At 42.5% G+C, this 13349-nt stretch overlaps 1 protein-coding gene across 1 annotated transcript in view; it reads right to left on the reverse strand.

Annotated features, from left to right (window-relative positions):
• FEM1C (fem-1 homolog C) overlaps positions 1–4913 on the reverse strand; it is a 28019-nt gene extending 23106 nt beyond the window's left edge. The window contains exons 1-2 of the mRNA XM_069595289.1: positions 4553–4913; positions 2962–3694 (exon numbers count right to left, since the gene is read on the reverse strand). Coding sequence (XP_069451390.1) covers positions 2962–3505 — 544 coding nt within the window. The 5' untranslated portion in view covers positions 3506–3694; positions 4553–4913. The remainder of the gene's footprint in view (positions 1–2961; positions 3695–4552) is intronic.
• Between the last annotated feature and the right edge of the window lie 8436 nt (positions 4914–13349).

A 13349-nucleotide genomic window follows, 5' to 3' on the forward strand; every position in this document is an offset into this window, starting at 1 on the left:
ATTCCACCTTTAGGTTAAAACATGTTCAAAATGCCAACAGCCTGTTAAAAAGTAATGGAAAGAGGTTAACTAATATATTCAAATGCCAACTGCCTGTTAAAAAGTAATGGAAGGTAGAAGTCACATGAATTTTACATTTTAGCAGACCAAGCATAATCTACTGGCATTTTCTTTCTTCAGAACCATTTCCAACAGCTGACACAGAAAATAAAATTTCCTAAGAAATTATTCCATTTTACCCCTAGTCTTATCAGTTTTTCCCATTTTTTGGATGAGGATAAAAAATGTGGGGGGAAAAAATCCTTTCTTGATGCTCTACCAGATCCTTCTGCGGTGCTCCTGCCTCAGTTTCAACTGGTTCCTGTTTTTCTATTACCCCAAACCCAGAAAATTAAAAAATGAAAAAATCTGAATAGCAGATGAGAGAGTAATTTTCAAAGAATGGAAGCTTCAGGATCAGAGTGGGGGAGGTACAAATGTACTTTAATCTGCTCCCAACATTCATTAAATAAGACTCACTGTCAAATTTAAAGGCACCATACAAAAATTCAAATACTGCACACAGTGATATATTATATATACGTATAATAATACATGTTTGTTTGTATATATATGTATATAAAATTGAAGCTACATAAAACAATTTTTGGTATTAAAAAATTACATGTACCTTTAAAAAAAGTATATTAAAAAAAAAAAAAACTCTAGAATTAGCCAAGAGACAGCATATACATCCTCAAGTACAAAACTGTATGACGATTGTGTTAACAGTTTTCTTAAATACCAAAGGTAATCAAGTTAAATACTGTTCAGTTTACTAAGGAAAAATGCTCATTAAAATATGGGCTATTTACAGTACAGTTCTCCCAAATATTATACCTTTAGAAGCATAAAAAATTTCGAAAAACAGAAGGGAAATAGTACCAGTACTCATCCCTCCAATGACATGAGTTTAAAACATGCTCCAAATTGATTTAAATACATGAGTTTACCAACAGTCTGTACATCATTAGGTTGATGAATAAAAAGCTGAAACAAACTAAAAATTCAACAAGCCTAACATGCAGCCATTTCTTTTAACCCTTTCTATTCTAGGTATGACTTCAAAGCATTCCCAATACTAACATGGCCAATTAAGCAGTAATTTGTTCTTTCAAAACAATCATTCTTTAAAAGAATGGTGACTGTTTCAGGGAAAAAAAAAGTCATGCTGTCCTTTGACTCAATACCTACCTCAAAGATAATCAGAAACAATGAATCTACAAGAATGTTTACAGAAACATTTCTTATAGTGAGAAGCCAGAAGCAAAGCAATGTAAAACTTCATTAGCAGAAGAGTAAGCAGCTACTGAAATTAAACAACTATAATTAATGCCATTAAGGATAACATTTATTAAGCTAAAACATAGGTACAGAAGAGCATATAAAATAAAATTGCATACATATATCTAAATGCAAAATTCAGTATCTTTAGGAGGATTATCTCTAAGTGCTGGAATTTTATGAGATTTTTATATTTGGTTGGGAAAAAATTTATTTAAAAAATCACAATGAGACTGTATCATTTTTGTGACAAATCTTTTTTTAAAAGATTATACTAACTTCAGTAAATATATCCAGTAACTTTGTAGAGACCAGTAATTTTAAGGTTTAGCTGCTCTGAGAGGCAGTCACTAACACAATGACAAATAAGCATTCACTTTAATTCAGCAAATCCACTTATAGGTATTTACAATAGAGCTGTCTTCACAGAAGTGTGCAAAGACACACATTTGTTCAAGAACATTCATAGCAGCACTGTTTATTCTGGATGTGACCTAACTGCCTATCAACAGGGACTAGATAAATTATGCACACGCATACAATGAAATACTGTGTAGCCATGAAACAGAATGAGGCAGTTATGTGCGTTGGAGTTGAATGATATCCAAGATAAATTAAAAAAAGAAAAGAACAGTATATATCAAGTAACAAAGAAGGAAGAGGGAGAGACATACAGACAAATATACTTTTATTTGCATAGACTATCTGGAGGACACACCAAACACTGTAAATAGTGGTTGGAGATCTAGAAATGAGAGGTAGTAAGACTGATTTTTCAGAGCAAACACTATAAACCAATTTGTATTGTATGATTCTTTTTTATCATGTATGTATGCTCCTTTAAATTTTATAGTTTTTTAATATTAGACAGTGAAACTTTCCTTTCTATAAACAAACATATGCAAGGAAAATAACATTAAGCATCAATATTATACTAGCATAGCAGTTGTTTTTAACAGTTAAAAAAATATCCTAAAAAAGTATATACAACCATAAACTTGAGCTCCTCTTTTGGACAAAGATATTTATACTGTTGCTAGTCAACAAATCCACATCTGCTTAACCTAGTCCTTGTTTTGCTCTCAGCACTGAAGCAGTTTAAAAAAATCTGCCTTCCCTCTTGCTATTATCTAATAAAAGGATTTTCTACTGGCCACACAATAAGTAAGGAATAAGGAAACAGATTTTCTTCTTTTCAGTGATATTAATCCTTCCAAGTCAGTATGGCCTGGTCTTCCCTGATGGAATAACAAATGAAATGCCTACCTAAAATAAACAGAAGGATGACTCACTAAATATAGTAGTTTCTACTCCAAGGGTGTTCTAAAAAAATAAAACCTAGAATAATGTATCACATCAAAGTATATTCTGAAGTACACACAAGTCTAATCGTTCAGATCAACTGCCACTAACATGCTCTAAACTTTGGGGAACCCACTTTCCAAGAACTGGAAGTCACTTCAAATAAAAAGAGAAAATGCTGCTTAACACAGTGATAGAGGTCTTTTTTAGGAAGGGACACCTAATCAAAACAGGCCTGTCAATGTTGGCTTACTTAACACCACTGCTTAAAATTATGCCTCACACTTCCTGAAAATAAGTGGCAAACACTTAAAAAAATGAAGAAGATGAACTCACCTTTAACACTTTTCCTATTGACATCTGCCCCCTTTTCAAGTAAATACTGAGCAATCTCTTTGTGTCCTTTGTAACATGAGATCATCAGGCACGTATGCCCATGGCGGTTTGACACTTCCAAATCAGCTTTGTGTTCTACCAGGTACTTGACTATTTCCAAATGGCCATCGAAACAGGCAGCTCGAAGGGGCGTGGAATTGGTTAAAGTCGTGTTGTTGACAGACGCTCCGTGATTTAACAAAGACTGAACCACCTTCAGATGTCCTGCTGCAGAAGCGGCCCACAAAGGCGGAGCCCCCTCAATGGTTTCCCCATCAAAATTGACAGAGCCCCCTACTTCTATGGAGGCACTGCACTGCTCTAGGAGGAATTCCACCATGTCAAGATGCCCATACCTGGCGGCCATCAAGAGTGGCGTGGCCCCATTTGTTTTTTCAGAGATCAAGGAGGAAACCTCCTCTTTGGATTTGCTTGCCAACAGTTTGGTGAGAAGCCGGAGCTTGCCATCTCGAGCTGCGTTAAATACTGCTGTCTTCAGATCCATTTATGTCCAGTCGAGAGGCTGTGCCTTATTTATCCTTCGAAGCAAAGCTCCAGCTTAACTCTATCGACCCAGGCAAGAGTTAGAGGCACCAAAGTTCAGTGTTAATCACTGCACCCCAGAACGGATATAAAACCACGGAGAGTATGTTCTGTCTACTGACTTCCAACATCTGACAACCCGGGCACCAAACTAGAAAAAAAAAAAAAGGTAGCAGTTTTGAATTTTCCACAGGTAAAGGCGGAAACACTAGGTTTTCTTAATTTCTACTTCTGGGGAAGAGAACCATACTTTAGGGACTACTCCGCACCCCCCCACCCCGCCCCCGGCCCCGAAAAAGGTGGGAAAGGAGAATACAAAAAGATATACACAGAGACCAAATGTTTTCGTGGGAGGCAGTCTCTTCTCTATATACGGTAAATTTGACACGACAGGCAACCGGTTTTCTCGCCTCCTAAGCAGCCAAGCTTTGTTCTAGTTTTTGCTCTGCACACGCCCAGGGAGAGTACAACCGACAGAGGCAGGAGGCGCGGGTGCAGAAATGTTCCCCTTTCTCACATCTGCAGAGGAGAGCGGGCCAAGGGCGCGAGGCTGGAAGGCCCTGTCGTCGCCTCGATGGCTTTCCAGAAGGAACAAAAAAAGGGTCGGACTCAACAAACTGCGGCCAGCTAACGCCGAAACCCTCACCCGAAAGGTTCTCTTCCCTTTAAAACTACTCGAGACTCAGGAAATCCGGCTGCCTTTTAGCTAACTTCATCCGCCCCGTTTTGATCCTCCCCGCCAAGGGATCCGTAAGTTCCCCAAACCACGATCGCCCCTACATAGCCTTCACCTGTACCATTTCCAGATGCAGGCAGACTCCCCCCACCCCTCAAGCTCCTCGACCGGCCGCGACCCGCTCCCGGCGGCCCGCCCAGCCCGTGGCCTCCAGCCCGCTTCCCGCATTCCGCGGCTGGGGGCGCCCTCCTTCCCCTTCCCGCCCAGGCCTCCCCTCAGGCCCCTCAGGCCGCAGCCTGGGCGCCGCCGGGCCGCCGCCGCCGCCGCCCCTACCTGCCGGGGGCCAGTCCTCCCCGCCGCCGCCCGCCGTCCCTTCAAAGTGAAACCGTTGTCCGCGCCGCCGTCCGGGCCGCCCCGCTCCGCCTGCGGCCGCCCCGCTCCGCCATGCCCCGCGCCCCACAGGAATGAATCCGGCCGCGCCGCTCGCCCCGCCCCCCCCACGCCGAGCCGCCTCCCGCCCTCCCAGGCTGCGCGGGCGGCAGCGGCTGCAGCGGCTGCCGCGGCGCGGATGGTGTAATGGGGCTGAGGGCCGGGGGCCGGACAAGCCAGAGCACGGCTTCACATCACTGACGCGGCAGCCTAGCCATTGGGCCGGGGGAAGGCGGCGGCCGCCGCAACTGCCTAGGGGCGGGGCGGGGCGGGGCGGTCCGGAAGGGGGCGTGGCCACGGCGGCGGCGGCGGCGGCCGGGGGTTGGTGGATCGGCCGCCGAGATCTCGCGGGCTTCTCCGCGCTCCGCCTTTCTGGGTGCTAGTTTCGGGGGCCTGGATCCCACGGCCACAACCTCCGGGGTGGTGGTAGCAGTTATACTCTCTTTTCACAGACATAAACTGTCTCAAACTAGCCTCTTCTACGGCTTATTCCTTTGGTGGGCCCTGGAATATACCGAGCTCGTTGGGAGGGTTCGAAAAAGCCGAACAACGCAGGATACAAACTTGAGAAAAAGATTCCTTTTAGCGGGTGTCAAACTTTATTTTTTAAAAGTACAAACTCTTAACTAGGAAGATTCAAAGAGTGATAAAACTTGAGACCAGTGTAAGTCAACATGGTCGAGTTCTTGACTAAGCAATAAAACCAGGAAATGAGAGGAGGCTAAAAAGTTAATGTGAAAGAAAAGAATTACTACGTCGTACAAGAGGAAGTACACTTGTGGAATTCGTGACGTTAACACGTGGGATGTATTAAACTCGGTTGAGGAGTTTAAATGTTTGGAGAATAACATCCATAATGAATCATGATGAGAAAATAGTTTTGAAAAACAATAGTCTTCAATCTCCTGGAGAACTTAAACTCACAGTTTCTTGGTACCACGGAGAAAAAGAGAGTATTAGATTATCTGACCCCTCAGTATCATAAATGTTATCAGCATTATCACTTTAAAAGTAATGCAATATTAAAGACATTTTATTTTAAAAAAATCACAACTTCATTTTTGCACATTGACATTATTCAGAAGTTTATGTAGCTTCGTAGAACTGAAATAGTAATTTTCATACAACTTTGCTTTTTCCCTTTTAATACACTCTAAATATGATCTTAATAATCATTTTTAAGTGGGGCATTACATTTGCCTCAGGCAGTCAGTATGTAAACTCAACATCACTACCCAGCAATTGCAGTTAAAAATTATTACCACTGAGAAAAAAATAGAGAAGGACAGAGTAGAAAGGATGAGAGCAGCTATCAATAAAAAATTCAAACAACTAAGAGGGATTGGCTGTTTTGTCCCTAGTGTTAGAGGCCACGGTTCTGTACTCCCAAAGAGTAAACACCAGAGTACAATTTCCCAGTCAAGGCCTAATCTGAGCTGACCTATCTTTCTTATCAAATTCAATAAGGTAATGTAAAAATTGACATCAGTGGTCTTCAATCTAACATGTGCATCCCCCAGGAGATGTTCAAGACATAGGTGTACGCTTAGTTTTAAGGCCACCGGATTCTGAAATCTTCAACTTGCATCTATAGGATTTCCTAAAACGGATCTGCTGGTAAAGGAATGTAGTAAGGTGTCTCCCTGTTTCATTTCCCAACTCTTTCAAAATAGCCCTTTATTTCCCAAATGTCAAAAAGAAAGGACATAACTTTCACTCACTTAGAATCTTAAAATGGTGCATTGTTCCAAAATATAAAAACCTCAGGCAACCTCTGTCAGTTCTTAATCAGTTTAAAATATTGGACTGCACTAAGAGTATACTTCTAATGACTGAATAACAAATTCTTCTGCAAGCCAGGTGATTGATTGGCACAGCAAGTAATTGCTTACAGCAAAGTATGACCTTAAGATCACTAAGCGAGTTTATAAATTAGAAGTAGTTCAGAGAATTAAGTGACATTGATATGACAACATATCAACACTTCTCACAACTGTATATATTAATGTAAAAACATTTTCTTAGGATTTGTAAAAATTAAAAATTGAGAAAAACATTTGATGCTAAATTCTATCTCATTCTTGTAAGATGCAGTATTTAACAACAGTTGTGTGTACTAATTGTAAAAAGTTACATGTTTTAGTAATCATAAACATTTATATTTTGTATTATTGGAATACCTCATCATTACTAGTAAATATAATAATGTAGAATAAAATGGAAATTTTAAATTAAAATATATTTTCAATGCAGAGAAATATAACAGGATGATCAATAAAGTACAAACAAAAATACATTAAATTAGGATAAACTCTTGAGGGATGGGGATGTGGAATGGAGTTATAAGTGTGGAAAGAAAAATAAATTACATAAAATGTACTGAAGGTAAAGAAGAGTTTGTTCATACATTTTGTAAATGGCTGATAACAGGCATAATTGCTATGATACTAGATTTCATTGGATTCATTTGAAAGAGTTACTTGCTGTGTTGTTTATTCACTAAGTTGTGTCTACTTGTTTTCAACCCTGTGGACTGTAGCCTGCCAGGGTCCTCTGTCCATGGGATTTTCCAGGGAAGAATACAGGAGTAGGTTGCCGAAATCCAGGGGATCTTCCTGACATAGGGATCCAACCATGAGGCCTGCATCAGTGGGCGGATTCTTTACCAGTGAGCCACCAGGGAAGCCCGCAATTTCCTCCATATAGGAAAAATGAATGACATTTTAAAGTACAACTTTAAAATGTCATTTTTATAATATGCAGGAAATTTCATCCTTTGGAACTGCTTAAACATAAGACAAAAAAATTTAAATGTTAACCTAGAAATATGTGGTGGTGGTGAAGCTGCTCAGTCGTGTCCAACTCTTTGTGACCCCGTGGACTGTAGCCCACCAGGCTCCTCCGTCCATGGGATTCTCCAGGCATGATTACTGGAGTAGGTTACCATTTCCTTCTCCAGGGGATCTTCCCAACCCAGGGATCGAACCCAGGTCTCCCGCATTGGAGGCAGACGCTTTAACCTCTGAGCCACCAGGGAAGCACCTAAATAATATTTCATATGTGTGAACAAAAACATCTGATTTACTCATCAACCTCCTATTGGAGGTTGTCTCCCTCTCTAAAGATTTTGGCTGTATTTGTTCTTCCAAACTTTGTTTTCAGTTTTTTGTTTTCTTAAATAGAGATAACTAAAATTCCTTTTTCTTTTTTGTGGAAAGATCTTACGTTGTGTCCTAAACACCTATCTCCTAGGGCACCTTCTATGACTGGAAAGAAAAACGGCTTTGTTTGGTTTGCTTGGTTTGATTTGGACTGCTTTGGTCACGAAGGTTTTGGATTCTGGTTTAATCAGCAATTACTGTCTTCCGGAATACTGCAGAATGCTTTTAGGGATTTAACAAGGAGAACCATGGACTCGTGGTCAAGGAGCCTGCAGGTGGTACAGGTGAGAACTAGAGAGGTAGAAGGAGGGAAAGGACCAGATGGAGCATCTGAGTAAACCCATTCTGGAAAGTACCCAGGAGATGACAGACAAAAGAGGAAGCACTTGGAGAAGCAGAGTCAAACACCCAGTTTGTCTCTGAGGGGAAGCCTTGTGTCCTTGCATCCACAGCTCTGACTCACTGGTCTTGCCTGAGACCCAAGATATTACAAGTGCCTCTGAAGGCAACTCCTTGCAAAGCCCCCAAGACACTGTAAGCCCAGAGGGGACACCACCCCATCCTGAAAGGGTGACGGAAAGGAACTGGACTAAAAGAGAAGGGGTGTTCTTACTACTAGAACAACATGCTTAAGTTGTCTAAGCTGTGTTCTTCTTTTCATATATCGCTTTGGGATAAATTTCCAGGAGTTGGATTATGGAACATCTTTCTGGCTTCTCATACATATTGTATCATTTTCCCAAAGAGTCAGGCCAATATGCTATATTAGTGGCAGGAGAGTGTGCTAAATTCTTAAAGTTCTTGCTAGCTTGGTATGTGTAAAATAGTACATCAAAATTTCCCAAATTTGCCTAGACACCTTGTGATTTTGTGGGAGGGGGTCCATATAATCTCCTATAATTAGTGAAGTATTCCTTCCAAAGTTTTCCTTTGAAGATTTTTCAGATATTTAATTCTTGCTGCTCTCTGCTTAAACCAGAAGCCTCAATGAAAGAGTCAGCTTGCACAGTTTTGGTAAACTTTGTTAACTTGGTCTAACTTAGGGAAAGATAGAATGAATGACAAAATACTTCTTATTTTTAGTAACTAACTGAACATCAGTTTAATTCAGAAAAGTATGAAAGGAACCTACTTAAGAGAATATGAAAGTTACACAAGAATAGTACAGTAATGTATAAGCTCCCCAAACTATTTAGAAATGCCTGTCTTATACAAGAAATCTATTAACACTGATAATTTGTTTTACCAGAGTATTCTGTGGTAAGTTCATTCATCATGTCATTTGTTACTGAATCTTGTTGTTTAGTGTGTTAGATGCTAATGAGTGTGATCCCTGCTTTCAAGGAATTCATGGTGGGAGAAATGTGGCAATAAACAGGCCAGAGTGAAAGATATGTATACAACTGTGAGAGCGCAAAGGACACAGCCACTAATTCTCCTTGGGCAAATCTGAAAGGAGGTGATGGTTAAACAGGATCTTCAAGGATTAGTGGGAGGAAGCCCAGTCAAAAGGCAATGGGGAAGACCAGAAACCCCACTGAGAAACAAGGAGCTGAAAACACACGAGATGGCCCTTTCTTTCTTTCTTTCTTCCCACTTCCTGCCCAGGTAGAGTGTGGAAAACTAGGCGACCTTCTGAATGTACAAAGTCTCCACTCCCCACCTTGAAGTGCATTATAATCCACAATTTCCTGTTTCTGCAGCTCAACTAGAATTTACTTTCTCTCAGTGCAGTTGTCCTAGAGGTTTTAGGAGATGTGCAGCCTGGTGAAAGTAACCTGCTTCAAGCAAGAAGACATCCTTGGGGTACTAGCATTTTAAAAAGAAAACTTGTAAGCTCAAATGAATCTTAAAATTGTAGAAGTGTGCAGAGCAGAATTCTTTTAGCTGAGAAATTTCCAGACCCCCCACCACCACCCCATAGCGTGTTTCAGTCGAGCCTCTTTTTACTTCCTTGAACAGTGTGAGAAGAGGAGGCAGCAACCAGGTCACCATAGTCTGACAGTTTTCTCTGGGTCGCATTATCACAAGCTAGAAATCTTGTGTTGTTGTAAAAGTGTCTGTTTCTTTGTCATTTCGCTTCCTGAAGTTGTCAGGGCTCTAACTTTCCAGGAGCAATGGATGAGAAAGATTCCAAAGATTCTTAAGATTCAGCTTCCAGCCCCTGGTAGCCTCCCCACTCACATCCCAACCCATCCCACCTGAGTATTGTTTAGCAGTTCTGGCATAGAAGCTCAAGTTTCTTGAAAAGATGAGATGCAGTTGATAACTCAGAGCTGGGAATCCGTTCAGAGGATTTGGGGTGTTTTCTGTTTTTTGTTTTTTTTTTTTTAATAGCTTAAAGAGACTCCCAGGTGTTGGACAGATGAAGGAAGCCAGAGTCATCCCAGATACGAGGCCCATGTCACCTGCACACTCCTATCAGCACATTAAGAGCTGCTGGGAAAGAGCCCCATGTGTTGATGGCCTTGGCTGCAGCTTCAGTCTGAGTCCTTCCTGAGTCCATTCCCCTGACTGGCTGCCCATGCCTGTGTGGATGTCTATTCATTTAACCAGAAGTAGCTCCACCTCGCCAGTAATTCCTTGACCTCATTCCAAGTTGGCCTGATGAGTCCAGAAATTTTAACATCAACATCTATCCATTTTATCTCATCTTTATCAGTTATGGCAGAGTCCGATGACCACACCTCCTCCAAACTCCTTACACCCACATCTAAGCCATCATAGCTCAGCCGGTAAAGCGCCTGTCTATAATGCGGGAGACCTGGGTTCCATCCCTGGGTCGAGAAGATCCCCTGGAGAAGGGAATGGCAATCCACTCCAGTACTATTGCCTGGAGAATCCCATGGACAGAGGAGCCTGGTAGGCTACAGTCCGTGGGGTCGCACAGAGTCGGACACGACTGAGCAACTTCGCTTCACTTCAGAGGAACAGAATCGGGCCAGATTTCATCCAGTCTTCATAAAATGGAAAATCCGTCTCCACTTGCTGTAGTAGAAGGAGCCTCTACATCATTGTTTCTTAGACCCACAAACCTCAGGAATAAGAATCACCAAGGAAAGTTGTTTAACATGAGGCTTCCTGGGCCACACTCTCAGAAATTCAGATTCACTAAGAGTTAAAGTGAAGCACAAGAGTGCATTGTAAACACAGCTTAGAAACCATTCTTATGCTCACAAAGCTTGAGAACCATGGTCTTAAAGTCCTTGTCTTCCAGCCTTCTAAAGAGATGACATCACAAGTGTGGGTCCCAGCCATGCTTCCTCTAATCACATCGGTGTCTTCTCAGTAGGACTCAGTGGGCAGAAAACCTAAAACCACTATAGAATTCTTTAGCTCAGGCCCGAGCATACATCTTTATGGCTGATGTCTCCCCAGCAATGTCTCAAGAATGGCTTACTGAAGAATTAGCCTGATGAGTCCCATCCTAAGTGAAGAACCCTGTCACCACCCATACTGATATCAGACAGGCCAGGTTCTTATCAGGTACAAGCATATGACACCCCACTCAAGTCTTAGGAGCCATACTTTATTGAAGAGGGAGGAATCGGATGGCTTCTAAGCAGCAGTCCATCTAGGTCCCCTACCGCCCCACAGCCTGGGTCGGGGGCTCCTGCCCTCTGTCCCAGCCCTGGGGACAGAGCCCCGGATCCACTCCTAGGCTCCTGCCTGCCACACCCTGAACACCCATAGGCTCTCACGGGGCCCAGGAGATGAAGTTTACTTTCTCAGCCTCCACTCCTTTGGTGTTTTCACATCCTGCATCAGTTCCAGACTATTACTTCAAAGCTGCCTTCTCTCAAGCCCCACTTCATGACTCAGGAGCCTCTGACCTGGGGAAGGCACCCAGAGCATTGAATCCAAAGCATGGCCATTGAGACAGCACTGGGGGCTCCAGGGCTGACCATGGGTTTCTAATTTGTTCCTAAATTTCTTCTAGTTTGTAAGTTTCCTTTGTTGCTAATTGTGTGTGTGTGTGTGTGTGTGTGCTGTGTGCTCAGTTGCTCATTTGTGTCCAACTCTGCAACCCTATGGGCTGTAGCCCACTAAGATCCTCTGTCCATGGGATATTTTTTGTTGCTAATCAGTACTGAGACTTGCTGCTACTGACAATACACTATAAAAACTTCCCTGATAGCTATACATGTAGTGTAGACAATACACTAAGCATGTATTTAGTACTTCACTGTGCAAGGGGTTGGGCAAAAAGGCTTTAGGATTGCTTTATTTTTTTTATAATGAACACTGTGAATACTATTATACAGGTGGAGAAACAGAGGGATTGGGAGATTGAATAACTCAAGAAAAATCACATGATCAGTTGTGGCAGGTGGATTTGGTATCCAGATAATCTGACTCCAGAACTCAAGTTCTGAATCATGGTGCTACTGCGTTAGCCAAAATGTTCATTTGTTAAGATATTATGGAAACACCCAGAACTTCCCTGGTGGTCTAGTGGTTAAGACTTTGGCTTCCAATGCAGGGAGTATGTGTTCTATCCCTGGTCAAGGAAATAAGATCCCACATGTCTCGGGGCCAAAAAAACCAAAACGTAAAAAATAGAAGCAGTCACTTCCAGGGAGGTGGATGAAACTAGAGCCTGTTATAGAGTTAAGTAAGTCAGAAAGAGAAAAACATATCATACATTACTATCGAACATTAACACACATACAGAGAAGCTAGAAAAATGGTACTGATGAGCCTATTTGCAGGGTAAGAACAGAGACGCAGACAAAGAGGACACAACCTCTTTGTGGACACAACCAGCGGAGGAGAGGGTGCAGAAGAATGCAGAGAGTAGCGCTGAAATGCATACATTACCGTGAGCAAACCAGCTAGTGGGGAGCTGCTGCATAACAGGGAGCTCAGCCCACGCTCTGTGACCACTGAGGGGGTGTGATGGGAAGGAGGGTGGCAAGGGGGTTCCAGAGGGAGGGGACACAGGCAGACCCACGGCTGATTCATGTTGTACGGCAGAAACCAACACAACTTTGTAAAGCGATTATCCTCCAATTAAAAAAAAACAGAAGCAATGTTGTAACAAAGTCAATAAAGACTTAAAAAAAATCAATCTTATGGAAAAACTCCAGCGAACTTTTTGGCCAGCTCAATACATGCCTCCCCCAGGTACGTTCTCAGTAATGCATGTCTCCTTTTCAAGTTGCCACTTGCGCAGCCCCCTGGGTCTCCGGGTCCTGGGGCTGAGTTTCTACACAGAGTTGGTTCCTTCAAGGACTCTGCCTCTCTGGACCTGCCCCACAGCCTTTAGCTAGCAGGCCTGTCCCTCTACCACTGCAGAAACACCCATGAGAACAGGCCTCCACCTGGATCCTGCTCATGGTTTGTGTCCCTTAATTGCTTCCCACCTGCCTTTTCAGGCCTGGCCCCAGAACTGGACTTACTGTCCACTTGCAGATAGATTTGCCTTCAGACCTGACATGTGACCGTGTCTCACTGGAACACAAGTGGATGGCTCATATGAATTATGGTTTGCGCTGACCCCTTTCATTTTGCTGTTTCTGGCTTCTTTGAGTAAATAC

The sequence above is a fragment of the Ovis canadensis genome, chromosome 7 (assembly GCF_042477335.2).
Source record: "Ovis canadensis isolate MfBH-ARS-UI-01 breed Bighorn chromosome 7, ARS-UI_OviCan_v2, whole genome shotgun sequence".
In the NCBI taxonomy this organism is placed as follows: domain Eukaryota; kingdom Metazoa; phylum Chordata; class Mammalia; order Artiodactyla; family Bovidae; genus Ovis; species Ovis canadensis.